Source organism: Eucalyptus grandis, chromosome 1 (assembly GCF_016545825.1).
Source record: "Eucalyptus grandis isolate ANBG69807.140 chromosome 1, ASM1654582v1, whole genome shotgun sequence".
Taxonomy (NCBI): Eukaryota; Viridiplantae; Streptophyta; class Magnoliopsida; order Myrtales; family Myrtaceae; genus Eucalyptus; species Eucalyptus grandis.
Window position 1 is genome coordinate 35,394,253 of NC_052612.1, and position 27,707 is coordinate 35,421,959.

Sequence of the window (27,707 nt, forward strand, 5' to 3'; positions counted from 1 at the left end):
AGACATAATAGGTGCATGCATACGGTTGAAAATCAAGCCGTCCCTAAGAGCTTTGTGCACTCCACCTCGCTCCTGCCCAACTCCTCCTCAAGCCGGAGCAGCATCTTCTTCCCTCAACGTGCCCGAGCAACTAAATGATACGGTTTCATCAATGGGATTTCCGGCTTTGACAAGCCAAGAAGCGCAGAAAAGGAATTTCTTCTCTTCCTTTGAAGTGACCACTGTCAACAGGGAGGAAATCTAGACAGATGAGACAGTCTCTAGCCCCTTATTTCAAATGATGACTAAGGGCTTAGAAACCTCACTTCGTGCTCTAGACGCATGCTCTCCCAAGAAATAATTTCCTTAAAGACAGAAGGAGAAATTCCACAGAAAGAAGGCGTTGAAGATGAATCAACGACCAGCAATCATGCATACATGGTCACAAGTGAGGAAGGCCAATCGAAAGAAATGTCAAACTATGCCAAGACGAAAAGGCTGTCATCGACATTCAAACATCATCAGGAGTCAGCAAATACAAACTTTGGAGAAGAGTAATTTGGCATCATTTCCAATACTCCCCCTTCTTTGAATTCACTTTTGACATATTCCCCCTATTGACAAGGAGCATCACAACTCAAGAACCAAACTCAATGGTTAGGCAAATCAATATTGGCCAAGCTAGTACGTGGAAATGACCCACATCAAATTCACCTGGCTTCGTGTAAAAAGACATGTCATCCAGAGCTAATTCAAAGAATAATTGACCTAATGAAGCAAGGGACATAGGACTTCATGTCCCCCTCTCACTTCAGTTCACCCAATCATCTGCAAACCAAAGTGAATGGTAAAGTTGTATCGATTCCAGTTATTTGACTCTTGAAAGAGTTCATGACTAACACATTCCCTCTTGTTTGTTGCGGGATCACCGACCGTCAAAAGCAAGGATAACGAATCAATGAGAAGCATGTCTTGTTTGTTGCGGGATTAACTGATCGTAAAAAACAAAGATAACAAATCAATGAGAAGCATGACAAACTCTCCCAAGCAAAATGGCGCCTCAAGTATTGCCAAAGCAAATGACAGAAAATCTTCAGGCCTCAACTCACATTTAATTTTGGCCAAACTAATTGATCTACTTGTACATCTTCTCTTCTACAGGGGCAAAAGCAGAGATGCCCGTTTGATGTTCAAAATCTAACATATTTGGAAACACCATTATGTTAGCCCCTAAAGTTGTCAATAGGGTCTTTTGCGAGTCAAAACCATTCACTTGTTTTGAAGAGTTCAAACTCCATCATATTCAAAATGTTGCATGTCATTTCCGATGAATTATGCATGATGATTTCGTCTGTCTAAGTCACCGATTCCACCGAGGATTATCGAATAGACAGCTAAGTGAAGAATACAAGATTAATTGAGCATGCTGGATGAGGCGTGTCGAATGATGACAGGCAAGCCATATCCTACACACGCTTCCCCCATCTATACACTTGTGAGATGAGTGCAGAAGATTCCATGGCTGCAGGGTAAAGAGTTCTCTCGCGAATGGTACGATAACCAAAATAGTGAGAGGCATTCCATTGCTCACCCCATTGAGCCCCATACATTGGTGAAGCTTCTCTCATACCCCCGTCAAGAGCAACCCCTACACCGGGCGGATTAGAAGCGAAGCAAAGATCACAAGGTGAGAAGAGAGATAGAAATTTTCTTGCTTGCACTTGCATCAATCTTTGGGTGTCTTTATTGCATATGAACACTCACGTTAATTTAAGTGCCCTAGAATGACGAAGAGCAATTCTTTCTCTATGCACTTGTATTCATTGTACAACCCAATTGAGTCTGTAATTTCACCCTCACATGGAGGCAAAACATAAGTTACTGCCATTTAAGCAGCATAGCCCAGAGCGCCTACTGAAGATGAAGACTCAAGAGTCTAATAACGGTGCTTCGATTGAGCTTGTCTAGGCCAGTTCCTCTAATGACAAGAATGAAAAAATAGGGGCATAAAAAAGCAGTGTACCTGGTAAAAGCAAGGTCAATGCCCATAAAAGAAGAACTGGAATAAAAAAATAGGGGCATGAAAAAGCAGTGTGCCTGGTAAAAGCAAGGCCAATGCCCCCCAATCAAAAACGCAGCCAAGAAAAGTTGTTGTTGTGGTCCATAGAACCTCCGTTCGACAAGAAAGACTAGTAACAAATGCCGAGACAGTCACCAACTCTCACCCTCTTACATGTGAATCAAGCCTACTTTGCATCCCATCGTAAAAGTCTCTTCAGACTAGGGGCACTTCAATTAACGTAGGATTTCATGTCTATAAGCATCACTCGAAGAAGTACGAGCAAGAGTACTCTATCTCTTTTCGCAGGATTCTTGACTTGTAAACCCGGAGATGATCGTGCAGCATTTTCGTCCATCAGCTTTAACCTTGATGGTCCCCTTCGATGAGTCACTGACCAAGACTTCATCACAGTTTCAACAAAGACCTCTCACATTGGTAAAGTCGTATCGTTTGCGAGAATACTCGGACCCCTGCTGACATGATGACAGTGAGATAGTGTGGTCCTTATAAATCCTGCATCAATGGTCAGGATAGCCTTTTCCATGAGAGTGAGCGGAAAGTCCTTTCGGATGAAGTCCCTCATCTAGCATGCTCAAGACATCTACATTCTAAATGAAGGTTGTCTTTCAAAATCTTCCCAAAGTGGAAATCAAAAGATGCGGAAATCCGACAAAATTATCATGCATGAATCTCATTTGAACTCATGAATTTATAGCATATACAATCATGTGTGCATATTGTGCAAATAGCGAGATATACTCTCGAGATTAGAGATATTGCTAGGTAAGCATATCCCTATTCGTCTTAAGGTACCTATCACTGTCCAGGTACTCTCCCCTTGACACTCGACTTATTCGAATTGTCTCTTGAGTTTCGATGCTTGCAACTGTCTTAGCATCCCATTGTCTTCGAGTACCGGCCATCGTCCGGATACTCCTTTTTCCTGACACTCGACCTATTCGAGTTGTCCTCGGAGTATTGATACTTGTGATTGACTAAGTATCCCTTTATCGTTAAATACCTACTGCTGTCTAGGTATCCCTATCGTCTTTGAGTACCAGCCACCGTTCGGATACTCCCTTTTTCTGACACTCAACCCGTTTGAGTTGTCCCCAGAGTATTGATACTTATGACTAACCAAGTATCTCTTGGAATACCTACTGCTGTCTAGGTATCCCCATATCGTCAAGTACCCACCGTTGTCTAGGTACTTCCTTTTCATTACACTCAACTTGCCCGAGTTGTCCCCAAATAATAGCAGTCGTTCAAGCATTACATTGCTTTGTGTGCTTGCGCCTACCCAGGTATGCTTTCTTACACTTGGACCAACTGAGTGGTCTCAGGTTGTATCATTAAATACTTGTGTTCATCCAAGTATTCTCGTACTTTGTACACTCGTGGCTATCCAGGTGTTCCACCCCTTTTGAGTGCCTACGGCCATCCAGGTAAGCCTCGTGCTACATTCAAATTCCCAATTACCAGGAGGTGAGAGACCTTCACGAATATCTCAGGCACGTCCTCGATATTCCCATTTACCAGGAGGTGAGAGACTTTCATGAATATCTCAGGTACGTCCTCGATATTCCCCTTTACCAAGAGGTGAGAGACCTTTATGAATAAGTGGGGCATGCCCTCGACATTCCCATACCAAGAGGTGAGAGACCTTCACAAATATCCAGGTATCCCCAAAGAGTTTGTACTTGTGATCATCCAGGTACCCCTTCGATACTTGTGATCATCCAGGTATCCCCAAAGAGTTTGTACCTATGATCGTCCAGGTACCCTTTCGATACTTGTGATCATCCAGGTATCCTCAAAGAGTTTGTACCTGTGATTGTCCAGGTACCCCTCCGATGCTTGTGATCATCCAGGTATCCCCCAAGAATTCATAATTGGGATCATCCAAATACCCTTTCAGTGCCTATGGTCAGCCAAATACACATTTCGACGCTTGCAAAGGCCCAAATATCCTTCATGTTAGTACTTGTGAATATCCAGGTACTCTTTGATATGCTTGTGAATGTCCAGGTATCTTCCAGAATTGATGCCCTGAAAAAGGTCGGCGCATCCTCCCGAGAAGGTTGGGTTCCAACTGGTGTCTTTGACAGAAGTCAGACGCCCCACAAATCGATGCCCTGAAAAAGGTCGGCGCATCCTCCCGAGAAAGGTCGGGTTCCAACTGGTGTCTTCGACAGAAGTCAGACGCCCCACAAATAGATGCCCTGAGAAAGGTCGGCGCATCCTCCCAAGAAAGGTCGGGTTCCAACTGGTGTCTTTGACAGAAGTCAGACGCCCCACAAATCGATGCCCTGAAAAAGGTCGGCGCATCCTCCCGAGAAGGTTGGGTTCCAACTGGTGTCTTTGAGAGAAGTCAGACGCCCCACAAATCGATGCCCTGAAAAAGGTCGTCGCATCCTCCCGAGAAGGTTGGGTTCCAACTGGTGTCTTCGACAGAAGTCAGACGCCCCACAAATCGATGCCCTAAAAAGGTCGGTGCATCCTCTCGAGAAAGGTCGGGTTCCAATTGGTGTCTTTGACAGAAGTCAAACGCCCCACAAATTGATGCCCTGAGAAAGGTCGGTGCATCCTCCCGAGAAAGGTCGGGTTCCAACCAGTGTCTTTGACAGAAGTCAGACACCCCAACAAAATAGATGCTCTAAGAAAGGTCGGCGCATCTCCCGAGAAAGGTCGGGTACCAATTGGTGTCCTCGATACAAATCAGGCACCCACAAATGAGATGCCCTGAGAAAGGTTGGTGCATCTCCCGTCAAGGCGACCGAAGAAAGGTTCGGGTCCTAGACAAATCATGGATTGTTTTAACAGGCGACCGAAGAATGGTTCGGGTCCTGGAAGAGCAGTCTCCCATCACGGCGACCGAAGAATGGTTCGGGTCCTGGAAGAGCAGTCTCCCGTCAAGGCGACCGAAGAAAAGTTCGGGTCCTAGACAAATCATTGATTGTTTTAACAGGTGACCGAAGAATGGTTCGAGCCCTGGAAAAGCAACCTCCTCATATCACCAGGTAAGATGACGCCTTGATACTTGCCAAAACTCGGGGTTCACACCCTATCTCACTCACTCCCAGTAAGTAACTACATGTATCTTCTTATTTATCTTAGTATATGTAAAGTTATATTGCTCTTTTCCTACATAAAATAATAGATCCCAAATAAAATATAATCTACTGCATATGAACGGACAAAATTTAGGTATCAGGTTTGTCTTTGAATGAAACCTCTACGAACTCACCTTCAAAGAGGGGCAACTGTTGACACCTAAAATTTTAAATTATGTTATTAATTTGGCCTTAGTTTCTTTATTTATGTATTTTTCCCTTTTTTTCTGATAATAAACAAAACAAAAAAAACAAAAAAAGAAGCAGCCCTCGAATGGGCCCTTACGGCCCATTTCCCCTTTCGGCCCGGCCCCACCAGTCGTCTTCTTCCTCGCGCCTCTACAGCACACGCGCAGAGGACGCGACGCCGGAGAGGCAGGTGGACGGCGACCCACGTGGGAGGGGCAGCTGGCATCGGATGGGACGCCGGTTCGGCCGGCGGAGGCCGCTTGGCGCACGGGGACCGGCGGTCGAAGCTCCGTCGACCGGCTGCCCCTCACCTATAAATAGGCCCTCGTTTCCGTCATTGAGAGGCCACGTCGAGAAGGATCGAAGGCCGCAGATCCTCGAAACCTCCCACTGAGAGACTTCAGAACGGGGGGCCGAGGACGAGCACGCCGAGATCCAAGGTCGGCCGGAGAAGCGAGCGCAGAGATGCGCGGAGGAAGGAGAAAGGGAGAGGGATCGAGGTCGCGACCCTTGGACACCCCACTGAGAGACTTCAGGGGGGCCGAGGGCTCGCGGCTTCGGATCTGGGCTTCGCCGGAGTAGAGAGAGAGGGACGTCGGAGAGAGGGGTTCGCGTAAGGTCTCGCCGTCGCCATCTTCGCCCGTGTCGCGCCGTTGCCGAGCAGGTATCGCTCTGTCGCCGTCGCCGTTGCCATCGCCATAGTTTCCCCCCTCCGCAGTCCAACCCTCGTCACTACCGTCGCTGTCGCCGCCGTCGTCGCCGTTGCCGCCGCCGTCGCCGTCGCCGTCGTCCCCGCTGTTGTGCCTCGGCGCCGCGATTCGGGAACCCTAGGGTTCCCGATTTTCCGGGTCGCGACCCCGGGTTGTCGGGTCGGACCTGGATCGGGAACCGGGTAAGGATTCCGCAAATTGCGGGCGCGGCGGAAGACCGGGTCGCGATTCGGGTCGGATCCGGGTAGGGTTTCGTCGCGGAGCGGGTCGTGGACCCGGGTCGTCGGGCCGGGCCGGGCGACCCTAAACGCCCGGCCACGGCGTCGTTTTTAAAATAAAAAAAGTCGGGCCCGTTTGCGTTTTAGGGTTGACCCGGGTCGGAACCAACCCGCGGATTCGACCCGAGTCGATTTTATTTTATTATCTTAATATATTATAAAAATAAAAAATAAATATTTTATTTAAAAAAAAATCAAAAAGTGTTTTATTTTCAAAAAAATATAAAAAAAATGTTTTAATTTCCAGAAAATCAAAAAATATTAAAAATTGTTGAAAAATGTTTTATTTTCTAAAAAAATCGAGAAAAATCAAAAAATATTAAAAAATATTTTATTTTTCGAAAAATAAAAAAAAAAAAAATATTTATATTTTCCAAAAAAAGCCAAAAATTCAGAAAAAGCCAAAAAGACTTGTATTTTCCCAAAAAATACCAAAAATACCAAAAAATCCATTTTATGTCCAAAAAATGAGAAAAATACTCAAAAATGTTTTTCCTCCCAAAAATGCATGGAAAATCCCTCGAACATCCAAAAAACCTCGGGGTTTAAACAAGATAAGGTACCGAAAGGGCATTAGTGATTAACTAGTGTAATCAAGTCCCCGATCCTAATTTCTCTAGTTGCGCAGGAGTGAGTATTTCTCCCGATACTTCACTTGGGTTTCTAATCAACCCACCCCAAATCAATTAGTGGAGACTCCATTTTAAAAATTGATTTATAGGTTAAAAACTTAAACTATTAAAGTCGTGAATTGGTGGACTTGGGAGAGTCCGGGCTTAATAAATTCAGCCGAGCCATTAGCCTCCTTAGGCGCTCGTACCCGATTGCGAGCGCCAGAAAAAAAGAGGTCGCGATAGGACGTCATTGATTAGATTATCCAAAACGGCTTATTTACCTGTCATGCAGATATCATTGCTGCTGCCGTGCTCTCTGGAATCGAAACTTTGAAGGGCGTGTTCACCCACTGACTAGGGCTAATTATCTAGCTTCACCTCCTTTAGTAGTTGCCTATGCTCTCGCTGGCACGGTATGAATGATAATTGATGGCAATGTGGAATTTATTAATTTCATGTATATAATGAATAATAACTTGTTAGGGTTTTTGAGTTTATGACATTCTCTGTTTTAATTCGAGAAGGTATATATACCCAATTCTAGTATTTTGCAAATGTTTACAAATAAAATAGGTAAAACTGTTTTCAGGATTGAAGTTATAAATCAAAGTCTTTTTTTTTTCTTTTTGTAAATATTTATTATCTCAAATAAAAACAAGGGAAAATCCTCTTTTAATGTGATTTTTCAGTGTGGAGATCTCTTGCTGGTTTCGGAAATGTTAACACTTGTGCAAATTCTTTTTTTCATTGTCATAATTTTTAGTGTGGATACTACCAGGCACCTTGATTTTCTTCTTAGGTGATTATAGGCCATTATTAGTCCGAATTCTGATCCTAGTTATGATTCTTTGACTGATCATTGACGTGATCCTCTTAAGGATATTTGTACACTGCCAACATTTGATTTTATATCTTGATGCCAGGTTGATATTGACTTCGACAAAGGCCAATTGGAATAGGGAAGGTGTTATAGATGAAGCAAAATATTTGTTTTTAGGGGCTTTTTTTGGTCTTTTCTATCAAATTTGCTTTTAAGTCAAAAGTGATATCTTTATATTAGCGATGGCAAGATGCTAGTCATAAAGACGCTGAAAAAGAAAATAGAGAGGCAAGAAAAAGAGAGAAGAAAAAAGTGAGTTTTTTTCTTTACGAGGGTTCTAAATCTCTTTGTGCCCTGATCTTGAGAGAATATTATCATTGTATTTCAACTTTTTTCGAAGTTTAATGGATTCACAGAGTGCCTCTGCGCGGAGACGTATCCCAGGTTTGGGTGAACTTCGTTAACAAATTTTTTGGCGTGTTCTTCTGATTATATTCTTTTATTATTATATTATGCTCGGTAAATTGTTTGCGAGCATTATTTTTCTAGAATCGACGTGCGATTTCATAACAACTGGTATCAGAGCATGGTTTGGCTAATTGTGAACATCGAGGGTTTTTTCGGTGATGTTCGATTAAAAGCAAACAGCATGGCAAAAGATAAAATCATAATCGATAAGTTCAATGGACAGGATTTCGGATGGTGGAAACTACAAATCGAGGATTATTTTTATAAAAAAGATCTCTATGCACCACTTGAGGGTTGGAAACCCGAGATGGTGGAAGTGGATCCGATAGTAGAAGCCTAATGGAAAATTCTTGATCGAAAGGCATTAGGTGCGATTCGTCTAGGGTTGACGAAAAAGATAGGGTACCACATCACAAAAGCAAAAACTACAAAAGAAGTCATGGATATTCTAACGAATATTTATGAGAAGCCATCCACATCAAATCAAGTATTTTTGCTGAAGAAATTGGTTAATATGAAATTATCTGATAGATGTTTTGTGGCAAAACATATTAATAGTTTCACGCAGGTCACGGGTCAATTGGAATCCGCAGGCATAATTTTAGATATGAAGCTTCAAGCTTTATTGTTTTTATGTTCTTTTCCAGAAAACTACAATATCGTAGTGCAGGGAATTTCGAGCACCGTGAAAGATGATTTAACTGTTGATGATGCTGTGAGTAGTATCATGGATGAAGAGATGCGAAGGAAAGTCTCAGGTGGAGATAATTTTTCCACATCTACATCTTCAACAGCACTCGCAATGGAGAACCGTGGAAGAAGTAAAAGTAGAGGAAAATTTAGCGGGCGTGATAGATCGCAATCAAGGGGTAAGAGACAAGTTGCAAAGATGAGTGTTGGTTTTGTTACAAAATCAGACACCGGAGGTTTCGGTGTGAAGCCTACAAAAAGAAGCAGCAAGATGAGAATCAAGAAGCTAATGTGGTTAGTGATGAATCTTTGCTAGATAACTTGTGTTTGTCAGTAGGGTTTGACTTGACGACAGATAAATGGTTTATTGATTCCAGTACTTCTTTTCATTGCATCTCGCAAAGAGACATTTTTTATGATTATGCCAGTGGAGATTTCGGACAAGTGGTTATGGGAAATAGCCACAGGTGTCCCATTGTTAGGAAATGAACTGTGACTGTGAACATCTCAGGTGGATGACGTTTAGTTTTGCGTGAAACTAGGCATATTTCGGAATTAAAGAAAAATCCGATTTCAACCAGTAAACTTGACCAAGAAGGTTTGGTAATAACCTTTGGCTAGGGAGAGTAGAAGATAACCTCAGGGGCAAGAGTAGTAGCAAAGGGAAAGCGTACGGGTACACTTTACCTTCTCCAAGGAGACAATATTAGTGATATGGTTGTAACTACAATAGCTACAGGTAATTTGTCTACTCTTTGGCATTATCGTTTGAAACATCTTGGCGAAAAAGTGTAAAGCAGTTACACTCGAGGAAATTACTTCCGGGTTTGCAAAAAGTTGAGTTAGATTTTTGTGAGAGTTGCATTTATGAAAAACAGATTGTTAGTTTTCAATTGAATGTGCGACAAAATAAAAGCCATAAACTAGAGTTGGTTCATATTGATATATGAGGACCTGCTTAGGAACTCTCTTATGGCGGTAAGAGATATTTTGTCATTTCATTGATGATGCAACAAGGAAAACTTGGGTCTATGCTCTTAGAGAAAAGTCAGCAGTATTCGGGATGTTCAGAATGTGGAAGACCATGGTAAAAAAAAGAGACAGGTTATCAGATTAAAGCTTTGAAGTCTAATGATGGTGGTGAATACACGAGTAAGGAATTTGCAAAATATTTGAGTTGAGAAGGCATACACGAGTTAAAGACTGTTTCTAGAACTCTTCAAGAGAATGGTGTAGCTAAAAGGATGAACAGAACTATTTTAGAACGTGCGAGATGCATGAGGCTACACATGGGTCTCTTGCTATACTTATGGGCTACCACAGTTGATACAGCTGTTTATCTTAGCAACATAAGCCCATCTAGTGTGTTGGATTGAGAATACCACAAGAACGGAGGTCAGGTAAAAAGATTAATTGTTCACATCTAAAGGTATTTGATTGTATTGCATATGCTTTGATTGACACGGAAGATAAGAAAAAGTTTGATGCTAAGTCCTAGAAGTGTGTCTTTATCAAATACGGTGACGACAAATATGGCTATAGGCTTTGGGATTATGAGAATAACAAAGTCATCCGCAGTCGGAATGTGGTATTCCATGAAGAAAAGATGTATAAGGATTGTCAGACAGAAAATGAGAAGGTAGTAGAACCTGAATATGTTGAATTAGACACAAGGCCCGTGAAAATGTTTTCAGTAGATCAAAGTGCACTTGAAAGAGAGGTTCAAGATGAGCCTATTATCAGTGAAGAGATAGTTCAAGAGGAACGCAGTGATTCGGAGCAAACTAACGACCCTGGAGTACCTGTATTGAGGAGGTCTACACGTGTGAGAAAGCCAAAGGTAATTTTTGATCCATCAGCTAATACTATTATGAGCCATGTCTTATATACAGATTCAGGAGAACCGAAGACTTATGATGAGGCAAAGATAGATACGTCTCACTTGCAATGGGAGTGTGCTATGAAAGATGAGATGAGCTTGTTACTTCATAACAAAACTTGGGAGTTGGCCAAGTTGCCCGCAGGTAAAAATGCTTTATTAAACAAATGGGTGTACATGATTAAGAATGAAGCAAATGGTATTATTAGATACAAGACGGGACTCGTAGTCAATGGCTTTTCTCAAAAAGAAGGGATCGACTACTCCGAGATATTTTCACCTGTAGTGGAATTGACATCAATTAGAGTTCTGCTAAGTATAGTTGCAGTGGAGGATCTTCATCTTGAACAGTTAGACATAAAAACAACGTTTTTACATGATGACTTAGATGAAGAACTGTACATGAAACAACCTAAGGGTTTTGAAGTCAAAGGTAAGGAGCACATGGTATGTTGCTTTGGTTTGAAATAAGCTTCGCGGCAATGGTATCTAAAATTTGATGGTTTCATGAATGAAAAAAGGATTTGCGCACTGTGAATCTAATAACCGCGTTTATTTTTGCAAGTATGATGATGGCAATATCGTGTATCTCTCTTTATATGTGGATGATATGCTGGGGGCTACTTTCAATATGAAGAGAATCGTAGAAGTGAAGAAGATGTTATCATCACAATTTGCTATGAAAGACTTAGGAGAGGTCAACAATATTTTAGGCATAAAAATCATCAGAGATAGGAAAAATAAGAAATTATGGTTGTCGCAGGAAGACTATGTGAACAAGGTGTTAAAGAGATTTAACATGGACAATGCAAAACCAATTGCAACTCCTCTAGCTAATCACTTCAAACTTTCAAACGATATGTGTCCAAGCACTCAAGTTTTGAAAGATGAGATGGCGGTATTTACATATGCATCAGCAATAGGGAGTTTGATATATGTCATGGTGAGCACGAAACCAGACATTGCACAGATAGTGGGAGTTGTGAGTCGATATATGCAGAACCTAGGCAGAGAACATTGGAATGCAGTAAAATGGATATTGAGATATCTAGCAGGTACTTTTAATTACTCACTTTGTTATGGTGGTACATCTCTAAAGTCGTAGGGTTATGTAGATGCAGATCATTCAGGTGATTGAAATAGTGGTAAGAGTACCATTGGATATATCTTTACAGTTGGAGGTACAGCAGTGAGCTGGGTATTTCAACTACAAAAAATAGTGGCTTTATCAATGACAGAGATAGAATATGTGGCAATCACAGAAGCCTCCAAGGAAATCATATGGTTACAAGATTACATGGAGGAGTTAAATCGAAAATAGCCAGTCAGTACACTGTGGAGTGATAGTCAAAGTGCAGTGCACTTAGCAAAGAATACAGCTTATCACTCAAGGACTAAACATATCAAGAAGCGTTATTACTTTATTAGATCAGCATTGAAAGATAATGAGTTAAAGTTACAGAAAATTGATGGCTCGAAGAATCCAGCTGACATGTTGACTAAGGTAGTAGACAGAGAGAAGCATATTTTCTGTACTACTACCATTGGTATTACTCAATGTTAATTGATGAGGAGTATCGCAGAAGCACATGTTTTTCAACTACTAGTTTTTCAAGAAGATGGATGCAAAGTTGCTTGGTGCTTTGGTATATTTGTCTTCAAGTGGGAGATTGTTATAGATGAAGCCAAATATTTGTTTTAGGAGTTTTTTTGTCTTTTCTATCAAATTTGCTTTTAGGTTAAAAGTGATATCTTTATATTAGCGATGGCAAGACTCTAGCCGTAAAGACCCTGAAAAAGAAAATAGAGAGGCAATAAAAAGAGAGAAGAAACGAAGTGAGTTTTTTCTTTACGAGGGTTCTAAATCTCTTTGTGCCCTGATCTTGAGAGAAGATTATTGTTGCATTCCAACTTTTTTCGAAGTCTAGTGGATTCGTAGAGCGCTTCTGTGCGGAGACGTAGCCTAGGTTTGGGTGAACTTCAATAACAAATTTTCTAACGTGTTCTTCTGATTCTGTTTTTTTATTATTATATTATGTCCGACAAATTGTTTGCAAGTGTTATTTTTTTGGAATCGACGTGCGATTTCGTAACAGAAGGATGATAAGAGTGTTTACTTCAAAGATATCTGGCCATCGACAGAGGAAATTGCACAGGTAGATAGTGTGTTATAATTTTGAGTTTGCAAGTAATGTTGGGGTTTGATTGAGTCTAACTAAGGTGTCCCTTGTTATCAGGTTGTCCAATCAAGTGTTTTGCCGGAAATGTTTAAAAGCACTTATGAAGCTATCACAAAGGGCAATCCCATGTGGAACCAGCTCTCTCCTCGCTACGACCATGTAGAAATGGGACCCCAACTCTACCTACGTTCTTGAGCCTCCATACTTTAAGAACATGACCATGTATCCTCCTGGAGCCCATGGAGTGAAAGATGCATATTGCTTGCTGAACTTTGGCGACAAGATACGATCGACCATATTTCCCCAGGGAAGCATCCACAAGGACAGTCCTGCAGCTAAATATCTACTTGAGCGTGGGGTGGATCGCAAAGACTTCAACTCATACGGAAGTCGACGTGGGAACGACGAAGTGATGGCAAGGGAACTTTTGCCAATATTCGTATCGTTAATAAGCTTTTAAATGGCGAAGTGGGTCCCAAGTAGAGGTGAGCGTGGTTCCGGGTAGAACCGGGAACCGGAACCGAACCGGAGGAGGTTCCGGTTCGGTTCCCGGTTCTAAGGGGACCGGTTCCGTTCCCGGTTCTCTTTTCCGGGAACCGGGCGGTTCCGGTTCCGGTTCCGGTTCCCATAGGAACCGGAACCCGAGGAACCGGAACCGGCAAAGTTACAAAATAAAAAACCCTAATTCTTTCCATGCGATTCCCCCTTCCGTTCAACTTTCCCCCTTTCCCTTTCTTTTTCCCTCTCTTTTTCTCCACCTTTTCCTCCTCACGTCACTTCCTGCCCCCACTTTTTTTTTCTTTTCCTCTCTCTCTCTCTCTCTCTCTATTTCCCCCTCTCTCGGCCGAAACCCCCCCCACCTCTTCTTCTTCTTCTTCTTCTTCCTTCCTCTCGCCGGTTGCTGCTTCACCCACCACCACACCGCCGCCCCACGCCCTACTCACCACCACCTCTTGGCCACCAAACCCCCACCACCCACTGCTCGTCCAACAAGCCGTCTCTCCGTTGAGCCCGACGAGCTGTCTTGCCGTCCGCGCCACCGTGAGGCACCGCCGCCGTCCCCAAGCCACCATCACCACCTCTTGCTGCCGCTTGCTCGGCCGTCCGAGCCGTCGTTGCTCCGAACCGTCACCACCTCCGCCCGAACTGAGCTCTTCCCCCCTTGGCCGTGGGTTGAGCCACGGCTGCCGCCGTCTTCAGTGCGCCGTTCATGCAGCTGTTGGTGCCGTGAGTCTCGTGCCTTCGTCGCCGTCGCGCCACCGTCGCCGCGTGCTCGCCGTCTCCGGATCAAGAAGAAGTTGGTGAAGAAGAACCGAACCGAACAGGCCCATCCCACCGGATTCGCATGCGAACCGACAACACTTTCCTTCACGTTTTGTCCAAAAAAAGCCGTCTTTTTATTTTATTTTATTTTTTTGTGGCCTAATTTTTGTCGCCGAAATCGTTCGGTACAACGCGAAGCGTAGGCACCGGCGCCGCACCAAGCTAGGGTTCTGAGGTGTTTTCATGGGAGGAGTTGCTTTTGCTTTGGGTTAGAGCTTTTTAGTTGTTGCGAAAGAGACCTTGATGCTTTTCTGATTATTGCTTTTAAGCGAATTGAAGACTTATGGAAGCAAATAGCTGCTTAGATACAATGCTGCTTTGTTACTCTCGAGCACAAGCATTTTTTATATCCGATGATCTGCGAATTGTGGTAGTTTCTGTTGCTTCATGTGGTTTTGATAGTATCGTAGATGGGATTTTAGTGAATTTTAATGTTGCTTCAACTTTATGTCTTGTTAAGCTTGTTGCTGTTACAACACATTGTGTTCAACGTTCAAAGCCTTTGATCGGTTCTGCTAATGATTGGCCTGATCTTCTTATTTAGATGAGACTTATAGGCTTGTGTTGGACCTGCTTTTCCTGTTCGGTGCTTGTTGAGGTCACGGTGGTGCTTGTTCTCATAGTGTGGTAGTGATTATTAGTGGTCGTCCTTCCAGACATTGGGGAGCTTTTAGTTGTGTCAATTCTGAGGAATTTCAACTTATGTGGTATTGTTTTGCTATCTGCAATGTCTAAATAAGAGTAACATCAGTTTATTGGGCATCTTCAATAGCTTCAAGTCGGTTTAGCATGTGAAGTGTGTTCTAGCATCAGTTGCGGGATTCATGGCTATGTCGTTATTATTGCTGCATTATTTTCCATTTTTTTTTATCTAAAAATGAAAAAAAAATAAAAATAAAGAACCTGTTGGAACCTGTTGGAACCTGGAACCGACCCCGGAACCTCGTGACGGGTAGGTTCCAGTTCTTGGTTCTGACGGGTAGGTTCCAGGTTCCAAAAAATGAGGAACCTGTACCCGAGGGTAGGTTCCAGGTTCCAAGCGGAACCTGTAAGGAACCGGGAACCGCTCACCCCTAGCTCCCAAGAGAGTTCATATCCCTACAGGAGAGAAGCTTTATGTGTTCGACGCAGCAATGGTAAGTTTCTGGGAGTTCTCTGTGCCTTGTAATCTCTTATTTCCTTCATTTGCTTGTGCTTATTTAAGACTATTTTAAAATATGATTGACTATTTGCTTGTAGGTGTTGCTATTTAAATGAAGGGAAAATACCAAACGCGCATCTCATTTTTGATCATTTACATACCTTAAGCAAAACCCTACAATAGAAAGACCAAATTGCCTCTGGCAAACTCATTGTAGGATCTGGGTGGTTTAGTTTTCAGTTGGTTGAGTATTTAAGGTGGCTGTGAGAATTTAGGAATTGGGGTTGAGCATTTTTGGAAAGAAATGGGTGTGTCTAAAAAAGGGGCAGAAATAATTGATTGATGTGAAGATGCAAAATGGTCTCCAAAGGTAAAACTCAGTGAAATATGTGTTGGGTATTTTGAAAAATAGAGATATGGAAATGGTCATTGGGCGAAAAGAAGATATGTTTTTGATATTTTCCCTAAAATGAAATGTCAATGCTTGTGTGTGTCATCCCCAAAAGGATAATATTTTCGCTTCGTATCACAGAGTCATCAGATATTTTGCGACATCTGTAATGAAAAGAAGATGCTGTGCTGCTGTGATTTTGATAGTTGCTGGTAAAATAAGTTCTTTAAGTGCAAAGTGTGAAAACAAGTGAACATATATATCTCGGAATTGTTTGAAATACTTTTGGGCGATTCTGTTCTCAGAATGATGGAAATCTCTTAACCTGTCTTATCTGGTGTAATTTTAGAAATACAAATCTGCCGGACACGATACCATTGTTCTGGCTGGAGCAGAGTATGGTAGCGGGAGCTCCCGAGATTGGGCTGCCAAAGGGCCCATGCTACTGGTGAGGTCACTCGCAGTGTAACAAGCCTATTTCATTTTTCCACTGGCACTGTCTTATCCTCGAGACGTAATTTAATATGCAACAGGGAGTCAAAGCAGTGATTGCAAAAAGTTTCGAGAGAATTTTTTTTTTTGGTCGAAAGTTTCGAGAGAATTCACCGGAGTAATTTGGTGGGTATGGGTATCATTCCACTCTGCTTCAAGGCTGGTGAGGACGCGGACACATTAGGATTGACTGGTCACGAGCGTTACAGTATTGACCTCCCGAGCAATATTAGTGAGATTAGACCTGGCCAAGACGTGACTGTCACAACCGACACAGGCAAATCTTTCATTTGCACTGCCCGCTTCGAGACTGAGGTATTTCCCGCTTCATCTCCTTAATATGTTCTGGTCATTCCTCAGAGGCAGTATTTTGGCCACAAATTAGAAAAGAATATGGAGAGGTAGTGTTTTAACTATATTCTGTACGGAGCTATATAGCCTCTCTAGGTACTTGCCAAGCGAATTCGAAATAGAGAATTTCGGAAACTACTACTGTGTGGTTAAAGCTTCAAAATTTGATCATGTTTCAGGTGGAGCTGGCGTATTTCAACCATGGAGGAATTCTTCCGTACGTCATTAGGAATCTTTTTAACCAATAAGTCAGAATTGTCGGCAGGCGGCTTGCTCCAGCATGGGAGCTGTTTCACTTTGTAAAATTTGAGAAGAAAATAATGTCTCGAATACAAAGAAAAATCCCTGTCACGGGACAATTTTTTGAGAACTTCCGCTTATGCAGGCTTTATTTGATATGCGTTTGGAGTAAGAATTGCGTTTCCCTTTTCTACTTGGGTTAATGGTTTGCCCATGTTCTTAAATGGTGGAGCCCTTGTTGGTTTTCCATTATTGAAAGCCACATCAATTTAAATCTAAGTTATAGATTTGCAATTATAGTTGAGGTCTCTGTATTTGGAGTGCAGATCAGCAATATCAGGTAATTTTAGCAATAAAATAGGCTTTTCGGCAAGTGACGTGACTCATGAGAGCAAGCAGAATCGAAAAGCTTAGCTGATTAGTTCTGTTTTGCCGTCTAGTTCTTGCGACTCGCAAAAGTTTGCCCGCATATATCCTTCCACGTAAAAGCGCGGGAAAATTCAGCTCAATTTTGAAAATCTGGATAGGCGAGAACAGGTAAATTTTATAATGCCAGCCAACACGAGAGAACTTAGTGGGGATAAGAATGGTAGGAATGTCAAACTTTTTGTACGACGCTTATTTGAGTGTAAAGGCTTTCTTTTCTCTCACTTAAGTGTTATATTAGAGTAAAATCAATCATTTGAGTGTCAATTCTGAAAAATCATCATACGTGAAATTTTTTAGATTTTTTTTTAAAAGGCTGGCAAGGGTCATTGGCAACCCTCACTGGCCATGAAACCCTCACTTAGGCCACCTTGCCCTCCCTCATGAAGGCCCTAGGCAAGGCTATTGGGGCCTTGCCGACTCATGGCGAGGTTGTGAGGGCCCTTGTTGGCTCTGGGTGGTTGCGGGCGAGGGCCCTCATAGCCTCGTCCATTGCTAGCAAGGGCCTAAGGCAAACTTTGTGTTCTTTTATGAGATGTTTGAAAGTTTGGAAAGAATCTGATTTTATCATCAGTAAATGTAATTTCACTAAATTGACAATAACAATGGTTGTAGATCTATCCCATTAAAATTGTGACTTAGGTATAGGACCCCTCATTCAACGAATTAATAATGAAGGGAGAGATAGCAAGGAGAGAGAGAAGAGAGGAAATTATGAAAACTCTAATGAGTAGAACTCATTTTTGACATGTGATAATCAATGAGTGGAGTTGGCACGGAAAGCCACAACTATCCAATAGTTTCTCACTTTTATTAAATAATTTATTGAGTGACACAACATCGTTTCGTTTATCCTCAATGCATGTCACCTAAATTTGAGAGGTGTAAGCACATGTAGGCTGACATGCCAAATCTCTAACAACTCCTATGGGTGGATGCTAGAAGGGCAGACTTTTTTGGGTCGAAAGCCAAACTTTGTATTTTTTTGCGAGATGTTTGAAAGTTTGGATGGAATCCGACTTTATCATTAGTAGATGTAATTTAACTAAATTGACAATAACAATGGTTGTAGATCTATCCCCTCAAAATAGTGACTTAGGCATAGGATCCTACGTTCAACGAATTAATAATGGAGGGAGAGATAGTAAAGAGAGAGAAGAGATGAAATTTTGAAAACTCTAATGAGCAGGACTCATTTAGACAAGTCATAATCAGCAAGTGGAGCTGGTGTGGAAAGCCACAACTATCAATAGTTTCTCACTTTTATTAAATAATTTATTGAGTGACACAACATGTCACCTGAATCTAAGAGGTGCAAACACCTTTCAATTGACATGTCGAATCTCTAACAGCTACTATGGATGGATGCTAGAAGGGGGACTTTTTGGGTTGGAAGCCAAATTTCGTGTTCTTTTGTGAGACATTTGAAAGTTCTCAAATAGAATATGACTTTATCATTAGTACATGTAATTTCACTAGATTAACAATAACTACGCTCCTAATTCGTGCTATTAAGATGGTGACTTTTGTGTAGGACCCCTTCCTTAAGCTTCAATTGGAGCTCATCCATGGACAACGACTATGCATTTTGATCATGATTTCTTAGTCTCTATTTGTGGGCGCTATACGACACCACATCCGATGGAGAGGGAGTCTGGTGGAGTCCTAGTTTGAATGGGAGACATATCCTATTATTTGAAGCCACCCTAACCAAACTTGATTTTGTACTAGCGACGCCCCATTTGATTTGGAGCGGTTGAATTTTGGGGGCATTAGTTTTCGCTTCTTCAGGGGATTTCGTGACATTTGCAATTGACAGCAAATGACCTTCAGCTTTGAGAGCGGAGACATGAAAGCATGAGATTGTATTTATTCATGACCTGATGTCACAAAAATGTTCCCTTACCCGACGTCGCAAAAACGTTCTATTATGTTTTTCTTACTGTTTCTTCTTGAAATTTGGCTAATCCTCACTCATTTTCTTTCATATTTTTGCTTTATTTTTTTGTTTATATTTGATGGTCTCCGGGAGAATGTTTTATAATTTGAGATACTGATTTTTTTGAAAAGGAAAATAAAAAGTTAAAGGCTTCTCATTATATTTGGCCTTCAAATTATTTCTACTTTGTCTACTATTGCTAATACTTTTATTAGTTTATCTTAAAGGAGACAAAATTCTTTAATGACTTTTCTTTAAAGAAAAAATTAGAGTCGGAAGATGCGTAGTTGGGGATAATCGGTATAGGACCCCTTCGTTAAGCTTCAATCAGAGCTTCTCCATGGACAACGACTTCGCGTTTTGATTATGATTTGTCAGTATCAAAACAACATCCATCAAAAGTTACATGTGAATAGCATATTTTCTATCTGTGGGCGTTGTACGAGACTACGTACGATAGAAAGGGGGTTTGGTGGAGTCCTACTTTAAGTGGGAAACATGTCCTATTAGTTAAAGCCACTCTAACCAAACTTAAATGGATTTTGTACTAGCGACAACCTATTGATTAGGAGCGGCTGGATTTTGGGGCATTAGTCTTCGCTTCTTCAGGGGATTTTGTGACATTTGCAATCGACAACAAACGACCTTTGGCTTCGAGAGTGGAGATCTGAAAGCATAGAATTGCATTTATTCTTGATCTACCGTCACAAAGACGTTCTATGATGTGTTTTGAGGTGTGAACATCAAGAGTATCAAAACTTGACATAGAAGATACTTAAGTGCTAAAAATTTCAAATTTTATATTTAAATACCAAAATCAGAAAAAAAAATGTAATGCTTTCGTGCCAATGACAAAAAAATCAGCCAAATTGTTGACATGACATTTTTCTGGCAAGATAAGTAGAAAACAACGTTGTTTTTGACGTTGGCATGGCTAGATAAATGCAAAACAATGTCTTTTAGCACCGACGTGGCTAGATAAGTCTAAAACGACGTCGTTTTGACGCTGATGTTGCCTCAAAATTGAATTTTAATATAAATATTAATGAAGATAAATTAAAAAAACTATAAAAAGAAGAAGAAAAGGGAACAAGTTTGAAAAGGGTTGAGGCCCTCGCCACCGCCACCCCACGGTCATGGGAAAGGGCCGATGCTGGTGGGGTGAGGGTCGGCTAGAGTCACTAGCCATTGGGCAATGGCCGGTGACCTTGTCCAAAAGTCGACGAGGGCCTATAGGCCCTCACCTAGATCTAGGGTGGAACGGTTGTTGGGTCGCCCTAGCTAATGATAGCTTGCCGGATCTTGGGGTTGTGAGCTGTTGCCGGTCGTTGGCAAGGGCCACGGTCCCTCACCTAGGCAGCAAGGCTTCTCCAGCCACAATGAAAAAAAAAAAAAGGAGTAAAAATAGTAAAAACTTAGAAAAAATTTAAAAAATTGTTCATGTCAAGTTCGATTGATCACATAAAATGGTGCCCAATGTCAATGTTATTGATTTCTGCAAAAATTGATCGAATAGAGTCAATTGACACATATGCAAAATGTTACCGTATTAGAATTTTCATGAAATTTGGCCATTAAACTATTTCTCTTTTGTCTACTAATGCTGATTTCCTTTTATTAGGAGACAACAGGTTTTATCGACTCATTTTAAAAAAAAAGATTTAGTCGAAAGACGCATAGAGATTTCTAATCACGATGATATTTGAATGCATGCGTGGGATCCTTCGAGAAATTCTGAACAGATCCTAAGCACGAGATCCTTATCATTTCCAAGGCTATAGACTTTTTTCCATGACCGGTGCTTAACAACACCACCATGATCCATCTATATAAAGCGGGGTTAGCATACTAAGAGATTCGCTACGACTTTCGCAATGGCTCTTCCTGCTTTGTTCACAAGCTTCGTCCCCTCCTCAATCAGCCATAACCAACCCTCTCTCTTGTCCTTCAGACACCCTCGCTGCTCCTCCTCCTCCTTCTCCTCAGGCGCTAAATCGGTGACATGCGCCGTGACGATCGAGAATCCAGAGATCGTGAGACGTTCGGCAAATTGGAAACCTACTGTGTGGGACTACGAGTTTCTCCAGTCACTCAAAGTTGATTACACGGTAATGATCCTTTTTGGTTCGGCACAATACCCAGCCTGGCTATGTTCTATGGAAAATGTTCACATCTCGGTCCTGAACTTTGTATTCCTTTTTTTCAATCTTGTCCTTGAACTTGTGGGAATTCCCTATCCAATTTCTGGGTCTATGGTTCTGGAAAATTGAAGCTCATGCGCGTGTCAATGCTAGCGGAAAGTATGATGCAGAAAACTCGGTACAAGTTTTAAGTTCAAGGATCATGTTGAGAAGGGGAAAAAAACAACATAAGTTGAGGATCGTATTATTGCTTTTCCCTACTTTCTTTTTACTTTGATGAGATAGAGTCCACAACACCCAAAATGGCATAGAAACAAAAACGAAACTGTATTCTGAATTAGATATAAGGATGTATACTACTCGAGTACTTTTGTTTACGACCGACCACTGCCACTCTATCAAATACGACCGACATAACAATATTCCATAGAGATACTAATAAACTTGATCAAAATGGCATATTCTCAACAATGCTTACTCTGCTTATGTATTACTTTTGATTAAGATCTCATTTTTCTGAATGGTTTACGTGCCTAGGAGGATAAATATGCCGAGCAAGTCCAAAGGTTGAAGGAAGAAATCAGGGGTCTATTCAACAGGGAGATGAACCAGGTGGCCAAGCTCGAGTTCATTGACGCGGTTCAAAGACTCGGACTAGGATACCATTTTGAGATGGAGACAAAAAATGCTCTTAGTTCCATCTATGACAACACTGGATATGCTCAGCTTTTGAACGATCTCCATGCAGTTTCCCTTGGATTCCGGTTACTCAGACAACATGGATACAAAATACCGCAAGGTATTCGCCATATGGTTACCCTTTTGTAAATCGTGTTGATGCATCAAAAGTTACCTTACCATTCCTTTTTTTGGACATATAGATGTGTTTCAACAATTTATGAACAAGACGGGCACGTTCAATGAATCACTCAATAAGGATGTGAGGGGGCTTCTTAGTCTTTATGAAGCTTCTTTCCATGGATTGGAAGGTGAAACCATACTTGATGAAGCAAGGAACTTTGCTTCTAAGCATCTAAAGGATCTAAACCTAGACAAAGTTCCCACTATGTTAGCGAGCTACGTGAGACATGCATTAGATATGCCGATCCACTGGAGGCCAAATAGGTTGGAGGCTCGGTGGTTCATGGACATGTACGAGAAACAGCAAGACATGATCCCTTCCTTGCTGCGATTGGCTAAATTAGACTTCAATCTAGTGCAATCAGTCCACAAGAAGGAAGTTAGCAATATGGCAAGGTATGTGCATGCACTTTATATATATATATATATTCATGCAAACACCAAACCTGTAGGAGCGCATTTAGATCGACTTAGTTGTTGCATGGTAAATTTCTCAGGTGGTGGGTTGAACTTGGCGCGAACAAGATGACCTTCTTCAGAGACAGATTGGTGGAACACTATTTTTGGTGCTGCGCCATGGTTTTTGAACCTCAATATACAGCTTACAGGGAAATGACGACGAAGCTCACTTGTATGGTGACACTTATCGATGACGTTTATGATGTATATGGGACACAGGAAGAACTTGAGCTCTTAACAGATTTTCTTGTGAGGTTAGTGTAATATGATTACTATCATCATTTTCCCTTGTAACTATTGTTGCCCAGAGAAACGATAAGCAATTAAATAGTCCCTGAATGACACAAGGGATACAACAAATTTTGATAGTTCTATGATATAAATTCTCTGATGTATTTTGAACATATCACTTTTTAAGCTAGATTGTTTTTTTCCTCTATATAATTGATTGGTCTGGGCAATTAAAGTAGTAGTAAGTACTAACCTTCATTGTTATTACTAAAAGTGTATCCGGTGCTGGTAAAATTTACAAAATGTTGAAATGTCGATATCTTATCCAGGTGGGACATCACAGAAATCGACAAGCTTCCTCCAATAATAAGGGATAGTTACATGGCCTTGTACAACACGACCAACGAAATTGGGTATTGGACGATGAGAGAGCTAGGAATCAACACCATTCCTTACATGCAAAAAGTGGTAATCTCGCTGAATCTTTCACCTGATAATTTCTAGCCCGTGCAAGGCAACTCACTTTTCTACTTCTGACTTTCGTAATGAAACTTCTATTTAAACATCTGAGAATTCGAAAAATGTACGAGAGAAGAATGTCCCTCGGCTTTGTCATTGACACACTTTTTTCGAATTTCAATCCTCTAGTGGGCGGATGAATGCAAGGCGTACATAAAGGAGGTCCATTGGTACAACAAGGGCATCAAACCGACACTGAAGGAGTACATGGACAATGCGGTGGATTCAATCGGAGGGCTGATTATGCTGTTGGGCAGCTACTTCCTAACCACGGACAAATTGACAGAAGAGGGGCTTGATTACGTGTCGAAAATTCCGAGTGTCATGCATTGCTCTGCCAAGATCCTTCGACTCAACAATGATCTCAGTACCTCATCGGTAAATTACTTTGACGTTTACCTTTCTCCTTTTATATAATCGCTTATGAAGAGAAAGCACATCATTGATGGATTCAAAAATACGTGCTATTCTTTTTAATATATTCGATGAGAATCCTGAGACTTATGTTTGTGAAACATCAATCTCATTCATGGTCAGTATGAATTGGCACGAGGAGACAACTTCAAGGCTCTAGAATGCTACATGAATGAAACCGGCGCCTCGGAACAGGCCACACGCGAGCATGTCAAGCAAATGGTGCACGAGACCTGGAAGAGGATGAACAAAGACGTGTTTGAGGACTACCCATATTCTGGGTTCGGGCCTTTTCTCGGCGCTTGTCTGAACTTGGCACGAGCTTCTCAGTGCTTTTACCAGTACGGAGACGGACACGGCCTTCCCGACAACGAAACAAAGGACCACCTTGTGAGGGCACTATTCGACCCTGTGCCCCTCGATTAGGGATGCATATTACCGACGGAGGTGTCGTTGTTGGAGAGAGCCTATCGACTTACGTGTTATTATTAGCTTTTGGGGTGGGTGGCTCTGGAAGCCCTGAGACTTTGAAACTGTTGTAATTGAAGCCTATACGATAGATGGGCATTGTACGAGCTCCATAAAATTTGCCGGGGAACCTCATGCTATTCGGGGGTTTGAGTTCTGGTTGATATACATAATTGATATTAAAATTTGTGGTGACTGTTGATGCTTAATTTTTAGTTAACGCGTCAAAAAGGTAAAAAAATCGAGATTTAGATTTCCGATTACGATGGAGCCCGTTTCTCACTAAAAAAATATCGTTTCTCATTTCTTTATTTTGTATTGTTACTTTTAAGCAATTTCCAATTTATTTTCGAGAAAAATCAAAAAGTCGAATGGTTGACTTTCGAGTTGACTTTTAGATCAATTCTTTGATCAAAAGTCAATCCCGAGTTGAAAATCGACTTTTCACCTAAATTTCACTTTCATCAAATCAATTTTTCAAAAATTCAAAGATTTGACCAAAAAATCAACATTTAAAAAAAACCAATCAAGTAAATGGTTGACTTTTGGTGAAATCTTTGATTAAAAAATAAAAAATCCATTAAAGCACTTCTTTTAGCGTCAATTTGATTTGTATGTCGAAAATTTCACAAAATTCAACTTGTTTTCCAAACTTTTCAATTTTAGGTTCTAAATTGTCCAAAAATGAAATTACTTTTATTCTAGTCACGGTTAGGTGTAGTTCCTTTTATGACATGGACTATTTTAAACCTATTTGTTCACTTGATTTTGCAAATTACCACATTGAAAGGCAAGTCGCCATTTTAAGCCCTACTTAGAGAGCTAAAATCTATTCTTCATGATATACGAACAGATAATCGATTTTCACTCACTTTCTTAAGATAGGTTCGAATCCGAGACTAATTTTGAGAAATTCACATTAGAACTCACCGATTTGAGGAATTTTACTCTCTTGAGTATAAGAAAATCAAGCAATTGAGTTTCAATTAGAGAAATTCAAGTTGACCCAGTCAAGTCTATGGTCCAATTGTATGGACCAAGGTCCAATTTTAATATTGGATCTAAGTTCATTTTTGACATGAGCTTAAACACTTCAATTTAAAGCCAATTTGAATACATTAGATGATTCTACACATGGGTAATTAGTCAAATAGGTTTATTGCAACGTTAATTGAAACCAATTTCAAATAATTTGCAATTTTGACCATTAAATGGCAAAATTGTTCATTTTAGCCCTTAAGGCTCAATCTAACGAACCCATAGTCTTAGTTCATTTTTTTTTTTTTTTACAATAATCGCTTAGTTAAGTCAATAGAGGGTCCATAGGTCATATTAATAAAATTTAATTGACTTATTGAAATGAAATTGGAAAATTTCTCCTCAAATCGTGCAAATTTCCTCTCCAATTTGGTCCTTGAGAGACCAAATTCATAAATTTTGAACCCATAAGAGCCACTAATGCATGAACTAGCTAGAACCAGTTTGAACCGATCAAGTACCGGTCAAACTAGCATGACGGTTGCCATACCGGACCCTCCAATGTGTTTTTGCATCTGCCATTCCGGCATTGCAACTAAGAAGCAGCAGAGAGGAGCAGTCTTTCGTTTCGTAACCTCTGAAGCCTTGATAGTTGCTTATATGATGTTCACTCAGCTAGATGCTTATTTCCATCGTGACCCTTGCGCCATCAGTTGGTTAGGGTCCTCTTCTTTTTCTTCTTTTTTGGGGGGGCTTTCCCGGGAGTGTGCTAAGGGTAAATATATATCTCCTCGTAAAGATTCCAATGACATCTTCCTCGTACCCGGTTCCAAATTATATCGAGTCAAGGCAATTACTTCTGTTTGATCGACCTGTAATCAGCAATATTGAAGAAAAAACCAAACAAAACAAATGACAAAAAAACTGAGTTTTGGGACACAAACGGCTTAATTCATTTAAAAAAATCAAATTTAGAACCCAAAACTTCTTTTTCTTAGAAAAAGGGGAAAACTGACACATATGACCTTAGTATTTCAGCCTATTATGCAATTATTGTGCCTAAAGTTAAGAGACCATTTGTATAACTATTCCCATAAAAAAAAACACCAACTCTCTCAATTGTAAACTTTTCAGCCAGTATCCCAATTGATGGATTTTTTCTTTATTGATGGGCCTGAGTTGGCCCGTCCGCCCAAGTTGGGCCCAAAAAGCCCGGCCCACGGGAATAGGGCCCGTGGATGGGGGAAGGTATAAAAGGGAGGAGAGAGAGAGAGAAGACACCCTTTTGGCCATTTTAACGTACGCTTCTCACTCTCTCTTTCCCTCCAAATGCTTAAGGCATGTTGTTTCCCTTTTCAAGGCGAATTGACATCATCGGATCAGAATTTCTTCCTCGATCTTCAACATTGGTGTTTAATCTGTGGCTAACAAGGTACGCTCGAATCCGTGGTGTGCTTTACGATCGGTGATACGTGTTATTCCCGGGCTTCGTCTTCCGCATTGATTTAGGGGTTTGATTTAGTGTCGAATCCGTTTTTCGGGGATCCGTTATTCCCTACATTGGTATCAGAGCCCTAGTTCACGTTTTCCCGATCAATTTGATGTTTTTTGATTGATTTTTCGCAAAAAAAATTTCGGCCGTACGGATCGGGGTGAGAAATCCCGACACCCGAGCGTTGTTCGGCCATTTTTCTGAGTTTTCGTAAGTCGAAATCCTTTTCTGAAAACATGGGGAGAAAGGCGACGTCGAGACGAGTCCGGCGACATGTCGCACGCCGCCGGGAGATGCCGCACGCGCGGCTAGAAGCCGCTGCACGTGGGCGCGACGCGCCCGAAGCGCTGGCAATGGCCAGCGCGTGCGTCACACGCGTCGGTGACGAACCGGCACGTGCGCGCCGGCTACCGGCGAAACAGCACGCGCCGGTCAGTGAACCGACGCGTGCTGACGTCACTCGCTGACGTCGCCCAACAGTCGGTAACCGTCGGGATGACGTCAGCGCCGACAACGGTTGGCCGGCCGGTCACCAGCCGGCAACCCGACCCGACGGCGACCGACCCGACCCGATCAGCCTGGCGCATGCCGCACACGTGTCGGCTGACGTCTGCGTGACGTCAGCCAGCGCACGCGCGCGACATGTGCGGTCGGTTCGTCCGACCGGCCCGACCGGTCCACCGACCCGCGCGCCCTTTGACCGTTGACTTTGACCGTTGACCGTTGACCGTTAACCAAAAAAAAAAAAGGGAATTTGTTTCTTTTTCATGTATGCCTATGTGGTTTATATGTAATCAATTATTTATTCTGCATTTGTTGCATGAATCATAGAAAATTATGTATTTTCCATTTTGTTAAT

General features: G+C 41.7%; 2 protein-coding genes across 2 annotated transcripts; both read left to right on the top strand.

Annotated features, from left to right (window-relative positions):
* Positions 1-10,529: 10,529 nt before the first annotated feature.
* LOC104435390 (putative aconitate hydratase, cytoplasmic) lies at positions 10,530-17,144 on the top strand. The gene is given in 12 exon segments (XM_039298832.1): positions 10,530-10,746; positions 10,816-10,947; positions 11,191-11,249; positions 12,899-12,958; positions 13,040-13,128; positions 13,130-13,398; positions 13,401-13,454; positions 15,383-15,441; positions 16,187-16,285; positions 16,371-16,408; positions 16,440-16,644; positions 16,860-17,144. Coding segments are annotated over 12 exon segments (1,350 nt in total). The 3' UTR covers positions 16,929-17,144.
* Positions 17,145-21,159: 4,015 nt separating this feature from the next.
* Positions 21,160-24,573, top strand: LOC104435401 (beta-bisabolene synthase-like). Its single transcript, XM_010048160.3, has 7 exons — positions 21,160-21,393; positions 21,964-22,225; positions 22,308-22,683; positions 22,785-23,000; positions 23,307-23,445; positions 23,626-23,874; positions 24,034-24,573. Exons 1-7 carry the CDS (start codon positions 21,160-21,162, stop codon positions 24,334-24,336), a joined length of 1,779 nt encoding a protein of 592 aa, XP_010046462.1. The 3' UTR covers positions 24,337-24,573.
* Positions 24,574-27,707: the final 3,134 nt, after the last annotated feature.